Below are 27,519 nucleotides of genomic sequence, written 5' to 3' on the forward strand. Positions count from 1 at the left end.
CATTCCTAAGTACAGTACAGGAGGCAAATCTACAGGTTTTGCCCATAATGTACAATTAGCATTTTAGAAGAGAGATCACCAATGCACTAGAATTGCAGTAAAGGGAGTGTAAGCTTCACCAAGCTGAACTTTGAGCATTTGTAGAACCTATGAACTCTCCACAGTTAGATATCAGTTCCATTGTGAGGAAGTAGCCAGTCTGACATATACTGGCTTAGCCTCCTATAGGATACTGAAATACTTGTTTAATGACCCAGCAACAGGATGATAAATCCAGACCAGAGAATAGGCAATCATTCCTGTCTATTAGCTTCATGGATTCCTAGTGATGAAAAGACTGGTAATTGGTTCCAACTTTGGCTATATTACTTAGTTTGGGAGCATTTATTTGTATATACACACACCTTCTAGTAAAATCCATTTGATTCATTGCACATTGGGAGTTCACTTTGGCCCAACTAATCATTTTTGTCATCTGTACCAAGTTCTATAAAGTTAAACTTATATCGGCCTGTACAGTCCTATTAACCTTTTCAAGTACACAGTGACTTAGGTATCAGTCCTGCATGAACTAACTGAAGTTTGTAGGTTCTATTCAGAGCAAAGCAGGTAAGCAGCTCTGTTCGCAGGATAATGCCCGGACAGGTCCTGTGGCTGTGGGATGTAACCAGTCTTTACGTTAAGCTATGTATAGCAGGGATTTTCCTTATCCTCACTCCTCATGTCAAAAGAACTGATCTGGGCACCAGAACTGGAAAGTTAATAAATTCATTCATTCATCCCACAAATATTTATTAATCATCTTCTGTGTGCCAGATATTATCCTGAGACTGGGAATATGATAGCAAGCACATATAGCCACAACCCTTGACCTAATGGAGTTTTCATTCAACAAACAAAATCAGGAGAGGATCTGCACAGCCATGAGTTGAAGCCTAGATTAAAACAATCTGTATGCTACAGGGCAAGGTCAGATGTGATAGGCAAAGCCAATCTGTAAGCTACAGGGAAGGTCTTCGATTCTTCCTTCTATAAAATGGAATCACTTACCCATTGGAAAAAAAATGAAGAGAAACTGGACTAGATAAGTAAATCCTAAATCACACTAGCAAAATGGATAAGAGCCACAGGCTTTAGAGTTGAACAGATGGGGGCTTGAATCTCAGCTCTTGTCACCTTGTAGCTATATGCCCCTGGCAAGATTTAACCTGAATGAGCCTCATATTTCTTTCTCTGTAAAAAGAGGATGGATACTAATCATGCCTATATCAGGCTGTCATGGAGACAACATCTGAGAAAACATGGAAAATGCTTACTGCAATAAATTGCCATGCTCTGTTAAGAAACAGGAAGAATGAGCTATGCCTTGCACAACCTTGATTATTTTTATTTGGATGCATAACTCTTTAGTGTCTTAAGAGAATTTAGCAGGTACTTGATAAAGAAGTGCTGACTGGTTTATTGGACTTCACCATAGGGCAGTAAGAAGATTCACAGGGCAATAGCAAAGATTCACAGGGCAAGACCAAAGCCTGGAAAAGGTGAGAGAATACGGCAAGAGATCAGGGATTTTCCTTATCCTCACTCCTAGTCCAGCTTAAGCCACATCCATTCATTCCCTGTGACCATAACAAATAAACATCTTTCTGGGACCACAGGCCCCATTGGAATGATACATAAAGTCTCAGGAAGACATTTCAAGTTCAACCTGAAGAATGAGAGTCAAGGTCTCCTGAATTCTCTGCTCTGAACGAGCACTGAAACCTTCTCCACCTTTCTTTTACAACTCTCCCTCTTTTTCTCTCTCTTTCCATTCTCTGGCCAATCTCTGAGGAGGCTACCAGCAGAGTTACAATCTAATACTTGAAAGATGCTTTGAAAAGAATAAGTGTTATTAACTATTAGTTGCACTGTATGAACAAATTCATAAATACTTCCCTTACTGTTGCAGAAACGTTACACACCGCTGCTGTGACTAGACCTCTTTCTAGCTTAACTTTGATATTCCGGATCATAAGGGAAGTTATGTTGGCATTATTTCAGTACTTGGTGTTTAAGTGCAAGTGCGGAGCCATTCACTCACTCCAGGGAGAAGCAAAGAAAGGAATGACTTTAAGGGTCTCAAAACTGAAAATAAATAACCAAGAAGGTTATACATATCTTTCTGTAGGCTGTGAACTGGGTAATAGTGTTTCTCACTCAAGGAAGACTTTGGATTGCCCCTGCTGAAGGACAAAGGGATAAACAGACTAGGCCCAGATCACCTAAAGCAGTGGTTCTCAGGGCTGATTTCCCTCCCCACCACCCCTCCACCCACCTGTCTGCCCACCAGGAGCATTTGACAATGTCTGGAGAGGCTTTTGGTTGTCACAATTGAGGGGAGGTACCATTATCAATTAGTGGGTAGAGGCTGGGGAAATACAAAACACCCTACAGTACACAGAATAGTCTCCAAGAATGAAGAATTATACAGCCCCCAAAGCCAATAGTGTTCAAGTTAAGAAAATCTGACCTGGAGAATCTTTCCATCCTAACAACCAGCAAATATTTCTGAAGGTCTTTCTTGTGGCCACTGTGATTTACTATATAAGCCATAGTCTCTGCCCTAAGGAAACTTAGAGTCTAACAGGGAGATCAGCCAAGCACACTGAAGCAATCAGGAAATAATGAAGTATATCAATTAGTTTTTTTTTTTTTTTTTTTCTACAGAGTATGGTCTAGTCTCTGGGTACTATAGGAGCATTTTAAAATTTTATTTTATTTTTAAATGACATAATAATTGTATTTATTTATGGGATAGAATGTAATATTTTGATATACGTTTACATTATAGAAGGGGGAGAACAGCAGGCATATGAAGTTCAGGAAAACTTCCAAGAAGAGTTGGATCTTGAGCTGATGTTTGAAGGAGGCTATTACTCTTTCCCTTCTCCTCACTGCTGGCAGAAACGTGAATCTAAGCTTGCTGCCCATACTTCTTTACTTCCCACTCTCTGTCAGTATCTTGTAACCTGATTTCAGGACTCCACAGAAAATTTATTTTTCTTAATCACCAGAACCTATCACCTATCATCAATATTAATCTACATCCACCCTCATCTTTTAAAATTTTCCTTCTTTATTGGCTTCTGTGACATCATCATTGTGTTCTGGTCCACTTTTGACTTCTCATGGCTCAGCCTCAGGTTTCTTTTTACAGCTAACCTACATAGGTAGGTGTGCAGCCACCTCCAGCCTGCTGCCTTTTTCTTTCTCACAATTTCCTCTTAATTATTTTATTCATTCATTTCTGTCCCTTCTCATTCCACAAAGGATTTGCGGTAGTTACAATCTCATGCTATGCATTTTTCCTTAATTATTATACCAACTCCTGTGGTTTCACCCATCATCTCTATACAGGCAACTCCCCAAGCTGTGCCTCTGCCTCTGACTCTGATGTCCTTCCTACACACCACACTACCTGCCTGATCACCTGCTGAACACCATCCATATATGCCTCAAATCCAGCATATCCTAAACTTGAGGTTTACCCAGGACTTAGTTTTAGCACTGAAAGTTCCATGTCCTCAGAATTCCCTCAACCCCGAGCAAACCAGGACAGTAAGTCACCACAACAAAAATGAACTCGACAGTGTCTGTTCCAAACCCAGTCTTCCTCATGAACTCCTAATTCCTCTCCATCATTTAGTAGCAGAGATATCCTCCTCCTGCATAAACCTCAGCTCCTCTTTGCCTTCCATCTACTCATGCAACCGATTGCCAGATATTGTCAATTTTATCTCCAAAATATCTGCTTTACCATCACTTCCTTTCAACTTCCACTGCTCTAATTCAGGTCTTTATTACCTCTAACCTATACAATTACAGGAGACTCCTAATCAGTCCCCCTGCCTCCAGGCACTGTATCACTCTACTCCCATCCCTTTTGCCAATTCATCTTCCAAACTGCAAAGATTGATCATTCTGAAACACAAATGTGATCATCTATAGATAATACTCTTCAAATCAATATTGAAGTTTTATAGAATGAACTCCGAGAACAGCATTAAACTCAGGCTCCCAGGCATTTGAGCATGATGACTACACAATATGACACTTAAGAAATGTTGTTATGAATGACTAAAATACACGGAGTATTAATATGAGCTCTAAGTGAAAGGGAAAATCAAAAGAAAACAAAAACCACCACCATACCCTTGAGAAGCCAGGAACTGAGTTTGTCGGTTCCAGTTTTGCATCTTTTCATTTCTTTGGAGAAGTATATGATAACCACAGTTAAGGAAAGTAAATATTGCCAGGGAATTCTGGGTGGTAGAGACTCATTAAAGCCTTGATATTCACATGAAACAGAATCATCTGGAAGTCATATTATGCAGAAACTAAACTTGAGAGAGAATTCACTTGTTCCCTCAGGGCGTTAGATCTTAATTCATCTGTGGTCCTACTCCCGAGTTACCTCTGCTGCAAGAGCCATAGGCTTTCCATCTCAGACTGGCACGGAAAAAGAGAATTTACATGAATGATGTCTATATCAGTGACAGGAAATATGTATCCCACTTGAATAAGGGATATGGCACTCCCAATATAGATTACGAAAAATGAAAAACTGCCAGGTGAAGAAGGCAAGCGCTTTCCCTAGAGGAGAGAGAGCTCATCCTTTCCTCTCTGAGGAAAACTTACCTATCCTCCGTCTTCTCTCATAGACTTGCAAGTGGTAAATTGTTGATGAAGCAACTCACCTTAGGAGTGAGGGGTTGACCTTCACAGAGATGTTAGAAAAAGATGGCTACCACAAACATCAGAGACGTAATCCAAAGGCTTACCTCTCTAATGGTAGGGATTTTCATCACATGGTAGGTAACCTCCTCTTCCGTCTACATAAATAAGAGATACAGCTCCCACCTCTTCAGAAACCTCTTCCAACTATGGTCCTGCGTTTTTTGCTTGCCACATTTGTTTTTTCTAATTTTTTTTTTCTCCCTAGCTTAATAGGACATTGAAACATTGTTGTGTTTCATTTATCTCCCAAAGACCTTGCCTGTGAAATTTATTATCCTTTCATTTTAGGTACTTCCCAGTCAGAAACCCACATGCACACACACACCACGAACAAAAACACATCCCTTCTTTGTTTAATAGCATCAACACCCTCCCGCTCCCTCAACCTGGGAGATGTGAACAGCCATGGTTGCTACCCTAAAGGAGTTTAGGATCTAATCAGAGGCTTCAACCAAGCACGACTAAGAACAAAGAAGTATATCTGACAGTCATATTTTTTCTACAGTTGCTGCAGGAACTAGGAGAATGGGGAGGTCAGCATAAACTGCAATATTTAAGAAAACATCACATTAATCGAATGGAATCAGAGTCCATTGAAGTGCAACACAAGGGAAGGATTTTAAAGACACCAAAAAAAAAAAAAAAAAAAAGAAAGAAAGAAAAAAGACAAACATCACAGAACTGGGGACTTTCTTCCTGGGCCCCACACATACATACTTCATTGTGGTCATATATGGTTCTGGCTTAAAGCTTTTAATGGCTTATACTAGAGTGAATCCTCTGCTGTCAGTACCCCTCCAGGCCAAAACCACCCTGTTTACTTCCCTGTCCTGCTAATCCTCATACTTCTACCTCCAGCCCTAAACTTCAGTCTTTTCTTCAACAACTCAAGGCACTAGAAATGTCAGCAAGAATAAGAAAAAGACAAATACAGGTATTTGGTATTTAAGTGAACATTCACTATGTGCCAGGCACACAGCTACATTCTATCTGTTCTCATTACTACTCCAAGTAATTTAACTACCATTTTTAAGAGTTTACTATGTGCCAGGCAACCAAAACTGCTAAGAACTTTTCATGCATAGTAGCACATTTAATCCTCATAGCTACCCTATAAGCAGTATTATTATTCTCATTTTACAGAGGAGGATACGGAGGCACAGAGAAGTAAAAGAACTTGTCCAAAGGAATACTATTAATTAATAAATGGCAAAGCCAGAGTCGGACCTCAGGTCTGTCTTACTCCAATGCCTACATACCAGAGATTGTATAGTGTTACGGTTATAACAGGACCCAGAACTCTTTGTATACAGGGCCCATAGCAAATATTTTAGACACTGTTGACCATATGGTCTCTGTTGTAATTACTCAACTCTGCACAAAAGCAACCACAGGTAATACATAAACAAATGAATGTGGCTGTATTCCCATAGAACTGCATTTACAAAAGCAGGCAATGGGCTAGATTTAGCCCAGAGGTTATAGTTTGATGACCCCAAGTTAGAGCACTAGTGGTGTACTCAGATAGACCTGGGTTCAAAACCTGGCTCTCACCACTTACTAGACAAAACATTTAGTCTTGCTGTGTCTCAGTTTCTTCATCGGTAGAACAGCAACAATACCACCCTCATAGAGTCATCATGAGGATTAAGGATTAAAGGCATGCTTGGCACATAGTCAACTTCTCAGAAAGTCATTATTATTAAAAGCCCACCGCATGCTGGCCCCTAGAAGGAAGGAGAAAGGACATGGATTAGAATAATTACAACTCTCTTTAAAATCAAGCTACCTGGGCCCCTACGGTCTTGATACTCCACAGAAATAATTACTCTCTCAGGATTCCAGCTAATCTGATTCTCCCTTCAGCTACATGAACCATGTTCTCTTGTGAGTTTAGTTTCCTGTTTCAGTCATTAGCAAGAAAGTCTCTTCACTTCATTATAGCTTTTGTCAGGCACTGGGAACCCTATCATGGTAGAACAGGAATCTGATTTTGTTATTATGTGTTAGGTGATCCCTTCAGGAATGAGATTCTGACCACTGAAGTCATGCCTGTGTCCCAAGTACTTGGCGTGGGGCCTGGCACAGAGTGGGTGCTCAGTGAATGTTGCTGGCTTAATTGAACTGGCTACATTTGGGGTGGTCTTACCTGGAAACAGATGGAAAATGACTTCTTAAAAGCCCTCCAAGCATTGAGGAGCCTTCCTTTCTCTATCAGAGAAAGATAGAATGTGTGGCGAGGGCAAGAAAGGTGTAGGAGTGTGGTGGATGGTTGGAGGGGCAGGGAAGAACAGCACATACTGTTCCTGGTTACATTAAGCACACAGGAGCCAAGATGCATTCGTGTCTTTAGGCCATGTTCCTTAATAATAACCTGGTAAAAGCCATTCTGAGCAAGTTTTTTTTTTTGCTTTTTTATTTCACATTTTATTTATTTATTTATTTAGAGACGAAATTTTGCTCTTGTCGTCCAGGCCGGAGCACAATGGCGCGATCTCAGCTCACTGCAACCTCCGCCTCCCGGGTTCAAGCAATTCTCCTGTCTCAGCCTCCCTAGTAGCTGGGATTACAGGTGCTCACCACCACGCCCAGCTAATGTTTTGTATTTTTAGTAGAGACGGGGTTTCACTATGTTGGCCAGGCTGCTCTCAAACTCCTGACCTCAGGCAATCCACCCGCCTTAGCCTCCCAAAGTGCTGGGATTATAGCCATGAGCCACCATGCCCGGCTTCAAATTTTATTAAAGGGCACACGTGTAGGTTTGTTACATGGGTAAATTGCTCAGTGCTGAGGCTAGGGGTCTCAATGATCCCATCACCCAGGCAGTAAACATAATACCCAACAGGTGGTCCTTCAGCCTAAGCCCCCATTTCTCCCCTATCTAGTGATTCAGTGTCTGTTGTTCCCATCTTTACATTAATGTGTATTCAATGTTTAGCTCCCACTCATAAGTGAGAACATGTGGTATTTGGTTGTCTGTTCCTGCATTAGTTTGCTTAGGAATCACCTCCAGCTCCAACCATGTTGCTGCAAAGGACATTTCATTCATCTTTATGGCTGCAAAGTATTTTGTCGTGTCTATGTATCACATGTTCTTTATCCAGTCCACTACTGATGGGCACTTGGGTTGATTCCACGTCTTTGCTATTGTGAACAGCACTGCAATGAGTATGCAGGTATAGGTATCTTTTTGATAGAATGAATTATTTTCCTTTGTGTATACACCCAGTAGTGGGCTTGCATCATCAAATGGTAGCTCTATTTTATGTTCTTTAAGAAATCTCCAAATTGCCTTCCACAGTGGCTGAACTAGTTTGCATTCCCACCAACAGTGTATGTGTTCCCTTCTCTCCACAGCCTCACCAACATCTGTTGCTTTTTGACTTTTTAATAATCGCCATTCTGACTGGTATGAGATGGTATTTCATTGTGGCTTTGATTTTCATTTCTCTGATGATTAGTGAGGTTGAGCATTTTCTTATATGTTTATTGGCCACTTGTAGGTCTTCTTTTGAGAAGTGTCTGTTCATGTCCTCTGAACGAAAGTTTTTTGCTTTGAATCAAAAGCATGCTTAGGCAATCTTCCATCTCAGCTTTCAAAAATACCCTGAGATACCTCAACTTGTCAGTCAGCCCTGAAAAAGCCATACTTCCTGCAATCCTGACTTGCCAATCTTTCTCAATGAAAAATTCTCTCTTTTATCTATCAAGTTGTCTCCAATCCTCTAAAATGTGTCTTGTATAAATTCAGTTTGTTCACTCTAGAATTTGTTAGACTTATTTATAGGATCTGACTATACAACGAGGACTGTACTGACTGCAATTGGATGTACTTCTCCAACACGCTATTCCTCCCCTACCTCACCATCCCTACCACCTACTACCACCACTATCAGTCTCCTTTCCAGAATTCTAAGCCAGTAATTGGCATGACAGAACATACCCTCAAAACATCCAGAGGAACAAATAATGGAAACAGTGCTGATGCATGCAAACTCTGTCTAGGCATCAACTAGGTATTCTAGTTCATTCTGTGTTGCTAAAAAAGAATACCTGAGGCTGGGTAATTTATAAATAATAGCAGTTTATTTAGCTCACAGTTCTACAGGCTGAGAAGTTCAAGGGCATGGCCCTGGTTTCTGGAGAGGGCATTTGTTCTGTGTCACAACATGGCAGAAAAGGTCAAAGTGAAAGCAGACATCTGTGAAGAAAGGAAAACCTGAGGGGCATCCTGGCCTTATTACAACTCACTCTCAAGGAAACAAATCCATCCCTGCAAGAACTAATACAGATTTACAGGAGTGAGAACTCACTCCTGCAAGAACAGCCATTCATGAGGGATACACCCTCATGACCCAAACACCTTTCACTAGGCCCCACCTCCCAACACCACCACACTGGGGACCAAATTCAAAATTAGTTTTGGTGGGGACAAACAAACCATGTCCAAACCATAGCACATGGAGTGTGTCAAATCACATATACAGCCACTTCAAGACTACGTATCCAGAAGTGACAATTATACATCTCGTAAGTCATAATGATGAAAAGAGCTAACATTTATTGAGTGCTTTCTTGTTTAATTCTTACAGTAATCCATGATGAAAAATAATAACACTGGCTTCCTAGTTGCCGGGCATTTAATTAACTCTCTTAATCCTCATAATGACCTCATGATGTGAGTTACCATTCTAATCCTCATTTTGCCGATGAGGAAACTGAGGGCTGGAGAGGTTAAGTAACTTGCCCAAGGTAATCCAGTCAGGGACTAGTGGGACTGGAATGTGAACCCCAGGTCAGTCTGTCTGACTGCAGAGGCCAAGCTCCTAACCCTACCACACTACTTTATTAGAAACATCTTTGGGCATGCAGCCCACATTATCCTATTATGATTTTTTAAAACTGCATGAAAATGCCTGCTTCCATCTATTTGGTATTAAGAATGTTTCAAAGCACTTTCCCATCCCTAATGCATTTGATCTTCACAGCAGTCCTGTGAGGAAGACAGGCATAGGCAACACCACCATTACACAGATAAAGACCAAACACAAAAGCTTGCCCCAAGTCCCTCTCCACAAATGAGAGACCAAGCCAGAGTCAGAGTTCAATACACAGTATACATTTTCAAAATATGTGATTTGGTATAGCTAGGGGTTAAGTCTCCTCCACCTCCTTCATTCTGATTTCATCCTGAAGATTTGAAAGGAAGTGAGCAGCCGACAGCAGGTCATTAAACACTCCTGCCAAGCTTTCCTATAAATATAAAAACTACTTGGGTATACCTCACTTTGTCTTCCACATACCCCTCCCCTTCACTATCTGCAGTACCTGACCACATCCTGTGTCTTGAAAGAAAAAAAAGGAGGGACCTTGACCCTTAAAAACTGGATACATTGAAGGTATGAACACATCTCATTGTGGATCTCACAGTTTAAAAAACATTTATTGGACAATTACAGGTCCAAAATTCCAAAAGCCACCTGGCAGGTGAGCAATACTCACCTGGCAGGGGAGATATCATGATCACAAAGCCCACCAAGTTCTGAAAACTGAAAGTTTTTTTAAATAAATTCCCTATCAAACCTCTCATATGGCAGCAAAACCTGATCTGCACCGATAGGAGGCAATTTATGGTGTTTACTTATCCCATTGAGTCAAAGCATTTTCAGGTTTCACTGTTGAAAATTTAGTGTGTTTGATTGTAGTAGGGTTGCCAGATAAAACGTAGCACACAGTTAAATTTAAATTTCAGATAAATAATGAATAATATCTTTGTATGAGCATGTCCCAAAATTATAAGGGGCATTTAGTTAAACTAAAACATTTTTGCTGTTTCGCTGAAATTCAAATTTAATTGAGCATCCTGTATTTTTATTTGCTAAATTTTGGAACTCTAATTATGGGTGCTGCCTCAAACCTCACTGGGAGTGTTATCTAATATATGGCATAGAGAGCATATTAACTGTTCTAAAATCTGACAAATTTAGAATTCCAAAACAAATCTGGCCCCAAGAGTTTTGAAAAAGGGATTGTGGACCACTGGACCTACAGCATCCTCCCAGCACTGGGCTTGGTACTTCATGGAGACTCAGCTCCCAAAGAGCAACAACTTCTCAAAGAATTATGCCATCACAATGCCTTGCCTCTTGAGCTTTCATTAGATTTCCTCTCCGCTCTCTTTCATAGGTCATTAGCTTTGATATATTTATTCTTCAAGGTATTTCCCCTCTAGTGTCCTGATTTAAACTAGTAGGACTGCAACTCACAGCTGACCTAACCACACTTTCTGTGATTTCTTACTTGGCTTTAGTGAGTTTCCAGCCTCTCCTGTTCAATTGCTCTGACATGCTATGTCACTTTCTTCCTTCCTGGTAAGAAGCTTTCCACACAGACTCCCCTTTACTTCCAGAACTCTCCTCTGTAGTAGGCAGTGAGCTCCTACCACCCTCTGCTGCCATCTCATGGCTAGAATAAGCCATTGCATTAGTCTTAATTCTGTTGCACTAGTTCTTTTTAGAGTCCATCACCGCCAACACAAAATTATAACATCTGCCAGGAAACTCCATTGGGCTAATTCTGACAGCTGTATGCATTTGCAAATGGAAAATTATACTTTAAAAAATTTTCAACCTCCTCCTTCAACCTAGCCTCACCTTCCTCTATTTAGTTCTAAGTAGTGAGGCTTAGCCCTAGTTTGAAATTAAAGATAGGGCTTCCAGTTGACTGATTTTCTGAGTCTGCACCTGTGTTGCCATTGATATTGGCAGCCCAGCTTGGGAACTAAGTCTGCTAGCTAATTGCAGCAACAGAGCCAGCTTAGAACAAAATGTCTCAGTAATCCTTGGGTAAGAACACATCTCCTTTTTTAAAAATAAAACTCACCATGGATTAGTGATCTCAGTGATTAAATATTAAACTATGCTAGACAGAGAGTACATGTAAAAGGTAGGGGCTATTTCCAATCAGTATCTGGACCTAAACTTTTGTCAAAACCTATTTCTTGATCTCAAATGTCTGCTGCAGTGGTTTACCAAAAAAAAAAAAAAAAAAAAAAAAAAGCTGCACTGCTTAATGAAAGTATGACTCAGCAAGCTCACTACAATGGTGAGGGAAGAAAGGTGCTTGAACATTTCTTCCTCTTCGGGAACTTTTACATTGCCACTGATATCCTTTTTAGGTGTTTTTCTCCTTTTCAGAGCCCAGCTTGATAGGCAACTACAAAATAAACAAAACTTATTCTATCGAGGGTCATTTCTGTAGAGGTGGCTTTTTAAACACATCCTTACACACAACCAGACTATCTCCTGAAGAACTGACATCTAACACAGTACACATTGTGCCCATTTCCATGTGCAGCCATTCACTGAAGGGAGTAGGATGCAGTTCTTAAAAGATCAGTAGACTTCTTCAAACCACCCAGGAAGGCCCTTACCTCGATTCTTACTATAGCCAGTAACTGCTGTTTCTTCCTGATCCTCACCTTCTCCTCTGGGAGAGGGGATGACTCCGTCTCACCCTTCAAATTTTCTTTCCCTCTAAATGGACTAAAGGAAGAGGATTCACAGCTGTAAGTCTCCCAGCTCAAAGTCAGCTGATTTCTTTTAGAAAATATAAGAACATAACTCATTGCCAATTACTTTAGAGAACCACAGACCTTACTGCTTTATAAACCTCTGAATATTAAACATGTGTCAAGGTGACCTTTCTTTCAGTCTCACCTATTGCACTTTTTTGTACACACCTAAAAATTTAAAATAATCTGAAAATAACCAGTTAGGTGACTTCACTGTGAAACTGACTTGTTTTTATCCTAATGTTTTTCTTGCTGATAGCCTTCCCAGCAGGGAACAGGGTGGACTGAGCAAGGTAACAAAGATATTTCTCCTCTGACCATTGTCCATTCCTAATGGAGCCACCGGAAGCTTACTGCTGTGGCTTTTCTCTACCTCACAGCCTGGCTTACTTCTCAAGAGCCCATCCCCACGACCAGATGCTCTGCTTCTATGAGGGGACTTTCCCTTTTTTTCCATTGCCTCCTCAAGGAGTGGTGACTCAATTTATTGTCAGGGAGGTCTATCTGTAGCTCACTATTCTTAAATGAGCACTTAAATACAATGTTTGACATCCAGTAGTCACTCAAATATTAGATGTTGTTATTATTACTATTTAACCTCTCTGAGCCTCAGTTTTCTCATCTATAAAATGGTTATAATAATAGTACCAACCTCCTAGGTTTGTTAATACATATAAACTGCTTTTAAAAGTATCCCAAACTTAGAAAGTTCTGTGTACATTTTATCTGTGACTATTAAGACTTCTACTAGAGAAATGATTTAAGGGCAGACTACAAGGTGAAAAGAGAAAAGTGTGTGTGTGTGTGTGCGTGTGTGTGCTTGGGGAGGCTAGCGGGGGGAAGAGTTCTGTGTGGATTATGTGTTTGAAATATGTTTTAGCAGCCAAGGAGAAATGCCCACTAAGCAGTTAAACATTCAGGTGTAAATTTTAGCAGGGACGGAATGAAGAATTTTTTCACTTTAACAAAAACAGTAAATGCCTGCAAAGAACTTTGGGGATAAGAAATGACATATATAGAAGTGTTCCTCCACTTCCTAAGCTTACCGTCTACTAAGAAGGCTGAGTCACTGATTCTACATAGAAGTACGTGTAACACAAAGTAGGCTCTGAGAGGTACCACAAGAAAAAAGCAAAGTGGTATGGGCTCCAGGAGAGAGAGGTCACACCTCTGGCTGAAGCAATCAGGGAAGGCTTCCAGAAGGAAGTGATTTTCTGATTTCATTATTCACTGCAGCCTTTTCTTAGGACCTAGTGCCTGCTGATTTTTTCCATCTCTGAATGCTCTAAGATCCCAAAGTGTGGCTCATGACAAAGCAGTGAGCTTTTCCTAAAGCTAAATAGATCCAGATTGAATGACTGTCCTTTATTCCGTCCTTTCATTTATAAAGTGGTGGTAACAGGAGATCAAAGGGATGTGGGCTTTTCTCATGTCCTTACTTGGCAAAACAATCTGCTGATTTGGAGTGGAGTGGCCTTAAGCACTCTGTGAGAGCCAACCGTCTAGGAACCTGACATGTTTACCGTCTGTACCATTTATGTGGGCATCTGAACACAAACATTATTGTCCTGTTACTTGTTTCATATGAATTAGGCTAGTATCCCTTCAAAAGAGCTCCTGCAGGCCAGAATCATGGCTGGTCTCTCTTGTGATGACCCTCTCCCACAGGCCACACGGAGCTGGGCACAGAGCAGGTACTCCAAAATACTTGTTGAAAGGCCTAAACTGAATCACATTAATCTTGCACTTCCCTTACAGTAAGCAAGTCAAATTCTATTCTGCCTTGAGTTAAGCATGTGAATCAGGCATTAAATCCTATTGATCCTTTAGACAGCTGTAGAAACAAAAGTCACATACAATAGACTGGTGAGGGGCTGGGAAGATAATTCTCTTCACTGAATGGAAAAATTCAGAACTCTGCTGCAGTGAAATCAAAGCTATTTTGCTAGTTTTCTGGGAGAGGGCTGGTCTCTTTCCAGTAGAACCTGACATTATTCCTATCAAGAAATATTCCTAGGAGGGGCCAAGAGCCATTGGGTCCCTCCATTGACAACACAGCTTTATGTCAAAGAAAGCCAGGGCTTTTCCAAAAGTTGTGTGCAGTAAGGAGAAAATACAATAATGTTCAGCTCTTGTCTGGGAGTATTGGAGAATTGAAGCGTTGCAGAGGGAAAACACCGAACAACTGCAGTGAGGGTCCTAGCTCATTTGTGAAGAAAAGATTTAGACAGATTAAACAGGGGGATTCCATACAGATCTGGCCTGGGGCGGGCCCCATCACTTCTGGGCTTTGCTAGCCTTCAGGTCCCTTAACTGGCTAATATGATACACCCACTATAAGCTGTTAAGGTAGTTGATAGTTTTGTATATTACCACTTCCTACAAACATGAATATAGTTTCAATGCTTTAATCCAAAGCAGTAAATGATGTGGGCATTTCAATCACTGGCGGCAAGGCCAATGGGGAAGATACTGGGAAATTTAGCTTTCTGCATGCCTCCGATCATACCATCCATGGATTGTCAGAGAGTGCAGTGTTTAAAAACTTGGTCTATGGAATCAACCAAGCTAGTTCTCCAGTCCTGACTCCACCACTTACCAAGAAATGTGACATTGGGCTCTGTCTTGTCAACTACAAAATGATATAATTCTATATCTGCCATTAGCATTGATGTGAGATGATGCATATAAAAAATCCAGTTCAGTTTCTGGCACATTATAAGAGCTCAATCTTTGATATTTAATCTTCCGATGTTAACAGTAGTTCCTGATTGCAATTCCCAGGAGACTTGTCTTAGCTACTAGACTCTCTTCACACACTAAGAAAAGAAGACTTTGGGAAGAGAGTATTCCACCAAGATTTATCTAGCACAAAGCTACTTATTCAATCACTCATTCAACAAATATCTATTCAGCATCCATCTTGTACCAGGCATTTTGCGAAACGTTGGGAATATAATGAAGCATAAGACAAGCTCCTAGTCCTTGACCAACACTCAGTCTTATGGCCTTTAAGAAGCTGGCCGGGTGCGGTGGCTCACGCTTGTAATCCCAGCACTTTGGGAGACCGAGGTGGGCAGATCACGAGGTCAAGAGATCAAGACCATCCTGGCCAACATGGTGAAACCCCGTCTCTACTAAAAATACAAAAAATTAGCCGGGCGTGGTGGTGCACACCTGTAGTCCCAGCTACTCGGGAGACTGAGGTGGGAGAATCGCTTGAACCTGGGAGGCGGAGGCTACAATGAGCAGATATCATGCCACTGCACTCCAGCCTGGTGACAGAGTGAGACTCCAAATCAAAAAAAAATAAAAATAAAAAGAAGAAGCTACTAGAGGCCGGGCACAGTGACTCATGCCAGTAATCTCAGCACTTTGGCAGGTCTAGGTGGACAGATTGCTTGAGCCCAGGAGTTCAAGACCAGGCTAGGGGGATAATGTGGTGAAACCTCCTGTCTACTAAAAACACAAAAATTACCTGGGTGTGGTGGCACGCACCTGTAATCCCAGCTACTCGGGAGGCTGAGGCATGAGAATTGCTTGAGCCAGGGAGGCAGAGATTGCAGTGAGCTGAGATCGTGCCACTACACTCCAGTCTGGGCAACAGAGTAAGAGTATCTCAAAAAGAAAAAAAGAAAAAGAAAAAGAAGTTATATTCCTTAAACTTTTTAAGCCCCTGAGGAAGGGAATTAATTGGGCAAGGGCTATCATTTGCACTAACCCACACACAAATGGAACAACATAGCCTCCCATGAAAAGTTAAAAAGTCACAAGGGAAAGTACTTCCAGAATGGCAGAGTTCTGAAAATCTACTCTTCCACAAAAGCTATGAGACATTGGAAATTTTTTAAAATTAACTTTTTCACAATTCTGGAAATTAACCAAAAGTTTACAACAATCAGAGGAGCATTTACTCAAGTAAAATAGCTAAGTTTTGGTAAGAAAAGCAAGATTTATGATATTTTAATTTGCCCAATTCCGATCTTCCTTTACCCAGCTCAACAGCAGCTTTGAAAACCAACAGCCAGGCCGGGCTCAGTGGCTCACACCTGTAATCTCAGCACTTTGGGAGGCCGAGATGGGCGGATCACTAGGTCAAGAGATCGAGACCATTCTGGCTAACATGGTGAAACCCTGTCTCTACTAAAAATACAAAAAATTAGCCGGGTGTGGTGGCGGGTGCCTGTAGTCCCACCTACTTGGGAGGCTGAGGCAGGAGAATGGCATGAACTTGGGAGTCAGAGCTTGCAGTGAGCCAAGATCGTGCCACTGCACTCCAGCCTGGGCGACAGAGTGAGACTCCACCTCAAAAAAAAAAAAAAAAAAAGGAAAGAAAAGAAAAGAAAACCAACAGCCTTGGAACCATAGTAGCTGTAAAAAGCAGCAGGCTGGCACCCGCTGGAGGGGAGCACACTGGTTTTGGAGCACCCCAGATAGACCCATCTCCAGAGAACTGTCATTATATGACCTGTCAAGCAACTTCATTGAAAAGCCCAATTCTCAGGACTGGTGTTCATATGATCTGACTCAGTACCAATAGTTCTTTTCCTGGGGGCATTTGTTTAAAAAAATCAGCAACAGTTGTTTAATATGAAGGCTGCCGCTGCAGGAGGCAGTAGATAACAATTGGGTCAAACAATAGGCTAAACAAAAAGCAATCTAAATCCAGCAACATATAAAAATAATTAGACACCATGACCAAGTAGAATTTATCCCAGGAATATGAGGGTGGTTCAACATAACAAAAATCAATCAATGTAATACATTACATTAATGAAAGGAAAGACAAAACTATGCATGATCATTTCATTTGACACAGAAGAAACATTTATCAAAATTCAACAAACTTACGTGATAAAAACAAATGGAAAACTGTGAATAGAAGAGAATTTCTACAGCCTGATAAAGGCCATCCATTAAAAACCCATAGCTAACATCACACTTAATAGGAAACTTGAAAGGTTTTCTTCTAATATCAGGAAAAAAACAGGGATGTCCAGTGACAGCACTTTTATTCATCATCATACTAAAGATTCTAGCCAAGTCAATTAGGTAAGAAAAAGAAATAATAGGCTCCCAGTTTGGACAGGTTGAATTAAAATTGTCTCTATTCACTGATGACATGACCTTGTACAGAGAAAATCCTAAGGTATCAACAACAAAAATTATTAGGGCTGATAAATGAGTTGGGCAAGGTTGCAAGATAACATACAAAATCAATTGTGCTTTGTTCAACAAAAATTATGGAAGGCCATTGTTTTGGACTGAGCTCCCATAGTAGGCCCCAACAGACCAGACCAAACCAAAATGGAATCACCTGCTAAATGCCATATAATCAAACTGAAACTTTAAGAAAGCAGATACATCCCCAAACAGACCAGTTTTTCCTGAAAATAGGAGATTCTACTCCACCTGAGTCCATGTAATATGGAAGATGCCTCTGTTTTAACCCTTGCCAAAAAAAGTAACCTGATGTTAACCAATATTCTTTTTCCTATTGTTCTGTTTCCTTTTTCCCGCCTTACAAAACCCACTGTTCTGCTATTGCCTAGTAGAATGGAATGTCTCATTCTATTTTGTAGAATGGAGGCTTCCCTGATTCATATATCATGAAAAAAGCCAATTAGATCTATAACTAAATTTGTTGAGATTTTGTCTTTTGACAGTTTCTATACACTAGCAATGAACAATCCAAAAATGAAATTAAGAAAACGATTCAATTTACAATAGCATTAAAAACAATAAAATACTTAGGAATAAATTTAACAAAAGAAGTGTAAGACTTGTACACTGAGAAGAACAATAAAACATTGTTCAAAGAAACTAAAGAAGATCTACATAAGTGGAAAGATATTCCATGTTCGTGGACTAGAAGACTTCATATTGTTAAAATGGTAATATTCTCCAAATTGTTCTTACCTTTATGGTTAACTGATTTTCAACAAGGGTGTCAAAACAATATAATGGGGAGATAGTAGTGTTTTCAAAAAAGTGCTGGGACTAATGGATATCCACATGCAAACAAATGCAACTGGGCCTCTACCTCACAAAATACACAAACATTAATTCAAAACGGATTAAATACCTAAATATAAAAGCTAAAGCTATCAAACTCTGAGAAGAAAACAATGATGTGAGTCTTTGTGACCTTGGATTGGGCAATGATTTCTTAGATGTGACAACAGTAAGTCTGTCAGATTAGTATCTATGTAGGTTCAGTCAAATCCAACCATGGATTCGAGTTATTATACTATATAACCCTATACATATACACATACATACAATATACATAGAAGTATTATTACTTTGCCTTTATAACAAACCCAATTTATAATTTTTAGCATTTATAATGTTTCAGTTTATAATTTCACCATTTAAGCAAAGAGATTTTAGTTCCCAAAGTTGGGGAAAATGACAAAACAATAAGGGAAGAAAGAACCAGGCCTTAGTGCCGTATATTTTTCTCTTGAGATTGTAAGGCAGAGTCTCCTTCTTTCCAGAACACTTTATTATATTTCACTTACAGATCTAATTTTCTGTGTCAAAGTATAATTCCCATGCAGAAGCTCTTACCTAAAAACGCAAAAAAAAAAAAAAGTTGTCTTCATTGTACAAACATATTCGTCGCTTTAACGAGATAATAAGGGAACAAAATCTAGAATTCAAGCTAAGTAAGAATACTGTTTCAATGAACATGCCCCTAAAATAAACCAGCATTAGCAGTTAATTTATGCGTTTAGAAAATCTCAGTTCCCACCAGTAAAAATATCCTCAGTGACTAGTGCACCTTGAAAAAAATCTGGCATACTAAATAAATAATGTTCATGTGGGAGCCAGGAGCTGGGTAAGCCTTGCCTTTAGACTACTCTGTGACTACAAAAAAAAAGCCTGCACTTTCGGAACTAATAAGCCTTCACTTGTCAGTATGATAAAGAGTATTGCCCAACTAAACTTTGCTCCCACTGGTTCAGTAGTTACTTATTTCTACCTAAGCACTTACCTTCCGATTTTACCCAAGTATTTAAAATCGAAAGAAAAAAGCATTATATTTCAGCACTACTTCACCCAATTACAAAATGAGCCATTATTTTTAGCTTCAAGTCACAAAAAAAATTAACAGGTTTTACATTAAAGTTAAAAATTGCTAAAGGTTACCATTATAACCTGTAATTAAAACTGCTAAACATGAATTTGCATGCAACGTATACAAAAACACTAAAAAGTGTTTTTCTTAAAAATTATAAGAAGGCATAAAAATGTACATTTTGCCTAAAAATAAAAAATGGTCTTAAAATTAAAAAAAATAAAGTGGATGGTTTAAGCAAATTATATAGACACTATAAAAACGAATCCTACAAATAAAACTGTGTGTGTAAACGTATTAACTAAACTCAAAAGAATATTATATTTCTTTTCTGTAAATTAAACACTAAACTAAAAGCACCACAAAGTTTTCTTAAAATGCTAATCTACTGTTTAGCAAAACTTGTCAAGGGTTATAACGGGTATGTAAAAATCTTACTTCATGGTCAAACTGGTTAAAATTAAACAAAATTATCTATAAGGTTTCATTAAAATTAAGGTTAACATTAATAGCAAACTAATGTAAGGGTAAAATTTAACTTTCTCTCTTAAACACAATTTTCATATAATTGAAAATGTTAATAAATGGTTTTTGGTTTTCCAGATTGTTATCTCATCATTTTGGCAAAACAAAACAAAACAAATGGAAAAACAACTTATGATAATCTGAAGTTCTATTTCATAATATCAAAAGTTTTCAATTTTAAACGTATTTAACAGCCTTCTCAAAATCAAACTTTACTTTCAAGTTTGTTTTTCCTAACCCCTGGCTTTTGGGTGCTGCACAGGACCCCTGAAGCACCCAAAAAAGAGGTAAACAGGATTATTTGGCAACATAAAATTGCCAAAATAATGTCTAATATATTATATTTTAGGGAATATTATTAACATATGTTCCAAAACTGTATGGAATGTCTAAAGTTCTTATGTCTGAATATGTGCTATTAACCACAATTAAAGTTGTTATGTTGGGTTATTGTAAACCACAAAAATAACCAAATTTCTTTGTCAATTGTGTTTCTATCTGTATCCAAACTGGACATTTTGTTATTTACAGACAATTGTTATTTTGTTTTAATTCTCTTCAAAACATTGCTTATATTCAAGCTGTGGAACTTTAACAAGTGCTCTCAAATGTGGGTTACTCATAACAACAACAAAACACACAGAACTCATAAAAAGCTAAAATGTTTATAAATATCAAGCAAAACAAAGGTTTATAAAATGGAATAAACTAATAAGAAAACAAAAACAAATTTTTACCTTTTACTTAGAACACTGCTAATCTTTATCTTATTTTTCAGAGTCAAGAAAACTTGTCTTAAGCCAGCTACAGCCTTTAACAACTAAGTAAAGTATACTCCTGTGAATAGAATTTAAAGCATGTTTGTTTCTCTCTGCCTAGTTCCTCTAGAATTTAAAAACTAGTTACAAGTAGGCCCAGCACGGTGGCTCACGTCTGTAATTCCAGCACTTTGGGAGGCTGAGGCGGGCAAATCATGAGGTCAAGAGATCAAGACAATCCTGGCTAACACAGTGAAACCCCGTCTCTACTAAAAATACAAAAAAAAAAAAAAATTAGCTGGGCGTAGTGGCAGGCGCCTGTGGTCCCAGCTATTTGGGAGGCTGAGGCAGGAGAATGGCATAAACCCAGGAGGCGGAGCTTGCAGTGAGCTGAGATCTCACCACTGCACTCCAGCCTAGGCGACAGAGTGAGACTCTGTCTCAAAAAAAATAAAAACTAGTTACAAGTGTACTTAAATTACGATATAGTTATAAGAATCTATTTTATTTTCTAACAGAACACAATTTAAAAAAAAAAACTGGTTATTTTACCAAGGCTTTGACTGCAGCGGTGTGCTCTCCTTTAAGGAATCAAACTTGACTTATGGAGCCAATAAAACCCTTGGAAACTGGTCTCATATTTTGTGTACACAGTCCCTGTACAGGGTTTCTGATCTGTAGTAAGTAAAGAATGTCACTTTCTGACAGGCCGGGAACCCCAAGTTATCTTAAAACCTCAAGAAGAAACGAATTCACCCAACTCATAGGTATTCAATGGTACAAATCCATGGCTGGGTTTGGCTTTAACAGGTCTTATCTCAAATTCCTTCTATATAACAGAGTTCCATCAAAGCCGATTTAACAGGCCTGTGTAGCAAGTAATTATTCTTGCTGCACTGTATACAAATAAGCCAAATATAATAAAGCAAACCAGTCCTACTGTAATTTGTCTTTTAATAAAAATAGGAAACTGAAAAGTAAAAATTATGTTTCAAAAACTATAGCACACCTGTTGTTAAATTCTAGTCTTGCCTAATGTTTTTCAATTTTTATTATCTTCTACAGTTTAAATTATAAATTTTATTATCTTCTAAAGTTTAAATTATATCTGTTACCGAAATTGACTCCTCAATACATCACACTCAAGTCAAAGCCTAAAGAGCTGAGAAAGCAACCTCTAACAGCCCAGAAAAACGTCCTAACGTTAGAAAAAAAAAAAATCTTAAGCTGGAAATCATAAAAGCCAACAGAATCATGGCCATTTCACAGACAACTATCCAAAAACATCTACAAATGGTGTTGCTCCTACAGTCAATCCAAGACCAAAAAACTATCTGCCTCACCATCAGCAGGAAGTAGCCAGAAAGAACACGTCGCCCCTTGTCCTTTTATAACTATAGGGTCTGGAATGACAGAGCAGGACCACCATCATCTCAGACAAACACCGCCACTTGAAGTTCCAGCTGCCTTTCCAACTTCATGCATTTCAAGGAAATCACTTCTTTTCTAACTACAAGTAGCCAGAAAACAGCAGACAGTAAAACACAGATAAGATGGCTGGGGCACAGAGCAAGGCAGGGGAAAGTCTCTTGGGTAACTGCCAAACTTCACCCTCATACAATGGGCCCCAGTAAAACAGTAGGCCTTAATAAGCACATTCCTTTCACTTCAGGTGCACTAAGATAGGGAAGCTAAAAGCAGACTCCAGGGATATGCCTGCAGCTGCACAAAGATGTAGGGGAATAGACACACAACTCTCCCTCCCAGATAAGCACAACAAAGAGACACAGAAGCAGTCCAAGCCTCTGATAAACTCTCCCACCCTGAATCCTTAAAAACTCTTAGTCTGTAAGAGATTGCGACTTCTGGCCTAACTCGGTCAGACGTCCCTCCCAGGTTGAAAATAAACCTGTTGACTGTCGAGCCGACCTTCTTGTTTCTCTCCTCTTTCCTTAATCCTTACAACAACAAAAACTACAAATTGGACTTCATTAAAATGAAAAACTACTGCTCCAGGCTCTGGACAGTTAGGCTTTTTGTGCACTGAGGCATCTAGTGGGTACACACTCTGCAGTTTTTCTTGTAATTCTTCTTTCTGAGGCGTTCTTAGAATTGACTAGAGATTGATTAAATAACCTGTCAAATGCGAACTGCAGTATGCAAGCAGAATCAGGATTGTGCTTTCAAAGCTCACAACTGTGTTTAGATTAGATACTACATGGTGGCTTAATAAAAATTTCCTTTATCATATTCTAATTGCAGTTTGTTCTGCCAGAATCCACACCACCCTACACTACTTCTGTCAGATATAAAAATAGAAGATAAAAACCTGTCCAACTTTAAAATTGCCCAGCTTGAGCCAAATTGAAAATCAGAGCAGAGGCATTGAAGATAAAGGTTGGATGATATATCCACTATTAAAAGAAGCTTCACTTCTGCATTTGTTCCTTAGCAGAAAGTGATTTCTGGGGTTGGAGTTCTTGGGAATACATAAGGGGAAGTCACATGAGGTCATCAAGACCATTACTGAAGAGCTCTAAATGTCTGTTTGGTTCAGGCTGATGCAGTAGCATAGGACAGAGATTGGCAAACTACAATTTGCTGCCTGTTTGTGTGAATCAAGTTTTATTGGCACACGGTTAAGCCCATTCACGTACATATTGTCTGTGGCTGAGTTTGCACTGCAACAGCTGAGTTAGGTAGCTGCAACAGTGACAGTGTGGCCTGCAAAGCCTAAAGTACTATGTGGCCCTTTACAGAAAAATTTGCCAATCCCTGCCAAATAACATCAGTATTTGATGTCAATCTGGATATCTCCATTTAGATGTCTCATAGACAAATCTGGTTTGACAGGTTTAAAAAGGCATGCACTTCTATAAACCTGTTTCATCTTCAGTGTTCCCTCTCTCAGTTAATGGCACTACCATCACCAATTCACCTGAATGAGAAGCCTCCCTCCCCTTTACCTCCTGCACCCCATCCATTACTCCATTCTCCATCCATCAGCACATTCTGCCAATTCTACCTCCTCACTGTGTTTCAAATCTGACCACGTCTCTCCATTTCCACTACCATTTCCTTAGTCTAAGTCACCATCATTTTGTTCAAGATTGGCAACAGTTTTCTAACTAATCTTTCTGCCTCTAGTTTTGACCGCCCTCTGCTTCTAATCCATCCTCCACCCAGTAACCAGAAGGATCTTTTCAACATCTAAATCTAATTTTCTTACATGCATAATAATATATGTAGCTAAGATTTAATGAGCCTTTACTGTGTGCCAGGCATAGTTCTAAGCATTCTGTATGTAGTAACTGATCTTAATCCTCACACCAACCCTAGAAGGTAGATATTATTATCTCCATTCTTTAGAGGAAGACATTAAAACAGAGTAGAACTTGTTCAGTTACACTGTTAGTAAACAACAGAGCCAGTTGTAACTGCTTTATTATACTACTCTACACACACACACACACACTCACACACACTACTTATGGCTTCTCATTGCTCTTAAAATAGTCCATACTACGGTTATTTATTTATTTATTTTTGGAGATGGAGTCTTGCTCTGTTGCCCAGCCTAGAGTGCAGTGTGCAGTGGCGCAACCTCGGCTCACTGCAACCTCCACCTTCTGGGCTCAAGTGATTCTCCTGCCCCACCCTCCTGAGTAGCTGGGATTATAGGCACACACCACCACGCCCACCTAATTTTTGTATTTTTAGTAGAAACGGGATTTCATCATGTTGGCCAGGCTAGCCTCAAACTCCTGACCTCAAGTGATCTGCCCTCCTTGGCCATTATTATGATTATGATTATTATTATTATTTGAGACAGGGTCTCAATCTTTTGCCCAGGCTGGAGTACAGTGGCACTATCTCTGCTCACTGCAGCCTCTGCCCCCTGGGTTCAAGCGATTCTCTTGCCTCAGCCACCTGAGTAGCTGGGATTACAGGTGCACGCCAACACACCCAGCAATTTTTGTATTTTTAGTAGAGACGGGGTTTCACCATGTTGGCAAGACTGGTCTTGAATTCCTGGCCTCAAGGGATCTCCGCGCCTCGGCCTTTCAAAGCGCCAGGACTACAGGCATGAGCCACCGTGCCCAGCTGAGTCCATACTATTTTTAATGGCCAAAGACCATCGTCTTGATCTTCTCTAACCCCTGTTTACTTCTCCAGCCTGGTCTCTTGCCATTCACAGCCTTGCAATTTAAGCTGCAGCCACCCCGACTACTGTAGCCCCACACACACAAGACATGCTCTTTTTCACCTCTATGCCTTAGTCATGTGATCGTCTCTGCTCTGACTGTTTACTCTCTTTTCTTCTCCTCTCCCACACCTAAGCAACTGTTGCACATCTTTTAATGCTCCAGGCAGGTATCACCTACTCCAGGAAGCCTTCGCTAATCTATCCAGATTTGTCCCTCCTTTGTGCTCCCGTTATGCCATGGCCATATCGTTTTCGGTGCCCTTACTATACAATTGTGTAACTCTCCTTTTGTGCTTCTGTTTCCCTCAGTAGAATGTGAGCTCCCAGCAGTTCTTCTACTGCAAAGGTCTTGCTTTACTGTTTGACTTTTCTGTATTTTCTTGGACTTCATCATCCCAGCCTTTGGCATAGGCTACTATGGCCAAAAAAACAAAAGGTAGAAAGGGACTATAGGATTTTGTCTTTTTGTGTATGAATGTGTGGAAAGGAAGTGTGAGGACATAATGGAGTTCATGAATATGTTTGGAGGAAATGAGACCACAGGATGAAAACATTTTAGAGTTTATTTTTGGTAGTTTCATACCAGTAATCTTCTTTAGGACAGGCTAGACCCCAAAATATATAATGGCTCTAACACAACAGAACTTTCTCCGTGATGTAACAGTCCAAAACAGGTATTCTTGTTCAGCAGGCTAGTTCTGCTAACATGGTTATTGAGGGACGGGGGCTGACAGAAGCCCCTAGATCACGCCAGGTTATCACATCCCAGTCAGTCAGAATAGGAAAAGAACATGGAGGAGCACACATGGGAACATCTATAGGCCAGGCCAAATAGTGCCACACAGCATTTCCCACAGTGAGAAATTAGTCATGTGGCCACACCTCACTGCAAGGGAGCCTGGGTAATGTAGTCCAACTATGTGCTCAAGGAGAAGAAGAATGGTTCCTTTGTACTAGTAAGCTAAATGGTGCAGCTCTGTTTAACCTGTCCCATGGGAAGCTGGGGTTGTCAAATGTAGGCAGTATTTAAAATCGTAGTTGACAGCTGAGCTCCCTGTTGAGTCACTCACCAGGAAGTAGCAGCTGGATAATGATTTGCAATGCTGATGATTCCTTAATTATTAATCACTGACACTTTGTAGATTGCCTTTGAGTAAAATCCCAGCTGGGTTAGTATGCAATAGCGTAATGCCAGCCCCCCAATATTTTTTCCTCTTTTGCATGTCTAGACTAGAGACAGTGTTAAATAGATGGCACAGTAGCAACCTGATTCATTACAAGCTAACCAAGAGGTGCTCAAAACAAAATCAAGAATAATAAAAACAAAATATAAAAGGGAACTCAGTTTCATTTCAAACCCTAGCTACAGGCATGGGCTTATTCCCTGCCAGTTTATGTTTGCCCAGACAGAGTGCACATTGATGATGACCTCACGTAGACTAAGGGAGTGAGCAGATGTGAATCAATTTGAAATGAAATATCTCCATGTTTCTCTGCTAAAAGGCATATAAGTTCCCAGGAGAGTTTGTAAAACAGCTACCCAGGCTCTACTACCTCCTCCATCCCCACCCCAGAGTCTCATTTAGTCAGTCTGTGGAAGGACCTGGGGATTTAGATTTTTTAATATTCCCTGGATGATTCTGATATAAAACCAGGTTTGAGGAAACACAACTCTGACAGGGTGGGAGGGACGATAGGAAGGCATGCCAAAGCATGAACCAGACAGAGTGATTTTGTTTTAATATATTAAAAAATAATGAACACTAAGGAAAATCTAGTCTCATATTTTGACATGTAGAGCCATCTCTGGGGTTAGATGCATTCACAGGAACCTAGAAAACAGGCCTCTTCTGGGGATTGGCCATACAACCCCTTGCCAGAACTGACTGTAAACTAGGAGAGTATTATGATGGTAGACTTTCTCCTGGACATTCCAGATGCCTAACTTGTTTTCTTCTTTTCCCAGTTTGTTGCTCAGCCCAACTGCCAACAGTTGCTTGCCACCCTGTGGTATGACGGCTTCCCTGGATGGCGGCGGAAACACTGGGTAGTCAAGCTTCTAACCTGCATGACCATTGGGTTCCTGTTTCCCATGCTGTCTATAGCCTACCTGATCTCACCCAGGAGCAACCTTGGGCTGTTCATCAAGAAACCCTTTATCAAGTTTATCTGCCACACAGCATCCTATTTGACCTTCCTCTTTATGCTTCTCCTGGCTTCTCAGCACATTGTCAGGACAGACCTTCATGTACAGGGGCCTCCCCCAACTGTCGTGGAATGGATGATATTGCCTTGGGTTCTAGGTGAGTCAAAGGGACCAGGAGCTATGGCCAGACTGCCTGATAGTTCTGTTTAAATAAACTACTAGAACAGGCAGTCAGACTAGCTCTGAGCTAGGGTACCCCCAGCCCACCCCCATGCAGTGTGGTAGTCCTTTCTTAGGAGTCTCAGAAATGTAGTTCCTTCTGTCCCAGACCCTGGTCATTCAATATTGCCTGGTCCATGGTGAGATTGGCAGTACACCTAGGGCTTGCTTTTGCTAATCTAATATCTTCAAGGACAGAGAAGCTGTCTGTCAGTTATTCTAGAGACA

The 27,519-nt window shown here is 40.1% G+C and overlaps 2 protein-coding genes across 3 annotated transcripts in view; one reads left to right on the forward strand and one right to left on the reverse strand.

Annotated features, from left to right (window-relative positions):
• Positions 1–4,964, reverse strand: part of TRPC5OS (TRPC5 opposite strand) — a 28,046-nt gene extending 23,082 nt beyond the window's left edge. Inside the window, exon 1 of one of the 2 annotated variants that reach the window (XM_011953529.1) lies at positions 4,824–4,964. The gene's annotated coding sequence lies outside the window, so the exon portion shown is untranslated. The other variant, XM_011953530.1, reaches the window with a different exon arrangement.
• TRPC5 (transient receptor potential cation channel, subfamily C, member 5) overlaps positions 1–27,519 on the forward strand; it is a 326,052-nt gene that overhangs the window by 211,806 nt on the left and 86,727 nt on the right. Inside the window, exon 4 of the mRNA XM_011953532.1 lies at positions 26,893–27,229. Within this exon, the coding sequence (XP_011808922.1) occupies positions 26,893–27,229 (337 nt within the window). The remainder of the gene's footprint in view (positions 1–26,892; positions 27,230–27,519) is intronic.

Source organism: Colobus angolensis, unplaced genomic scaffold (assembly GCF_000951035.1).
Source record: "Colobus angolensis palliatus isolate OR3802 unplaced genomic scaffold, Cang.pa_1.0 Scaffold366, whole genome shotgun sequence".
Taxonomy (NCBI): domain Eukaryota; kingdom Metazoa; phylum Chordata; class Mammalia; order Primates; family Cercopithecidae; genus Colobus; species Colobus angolensis.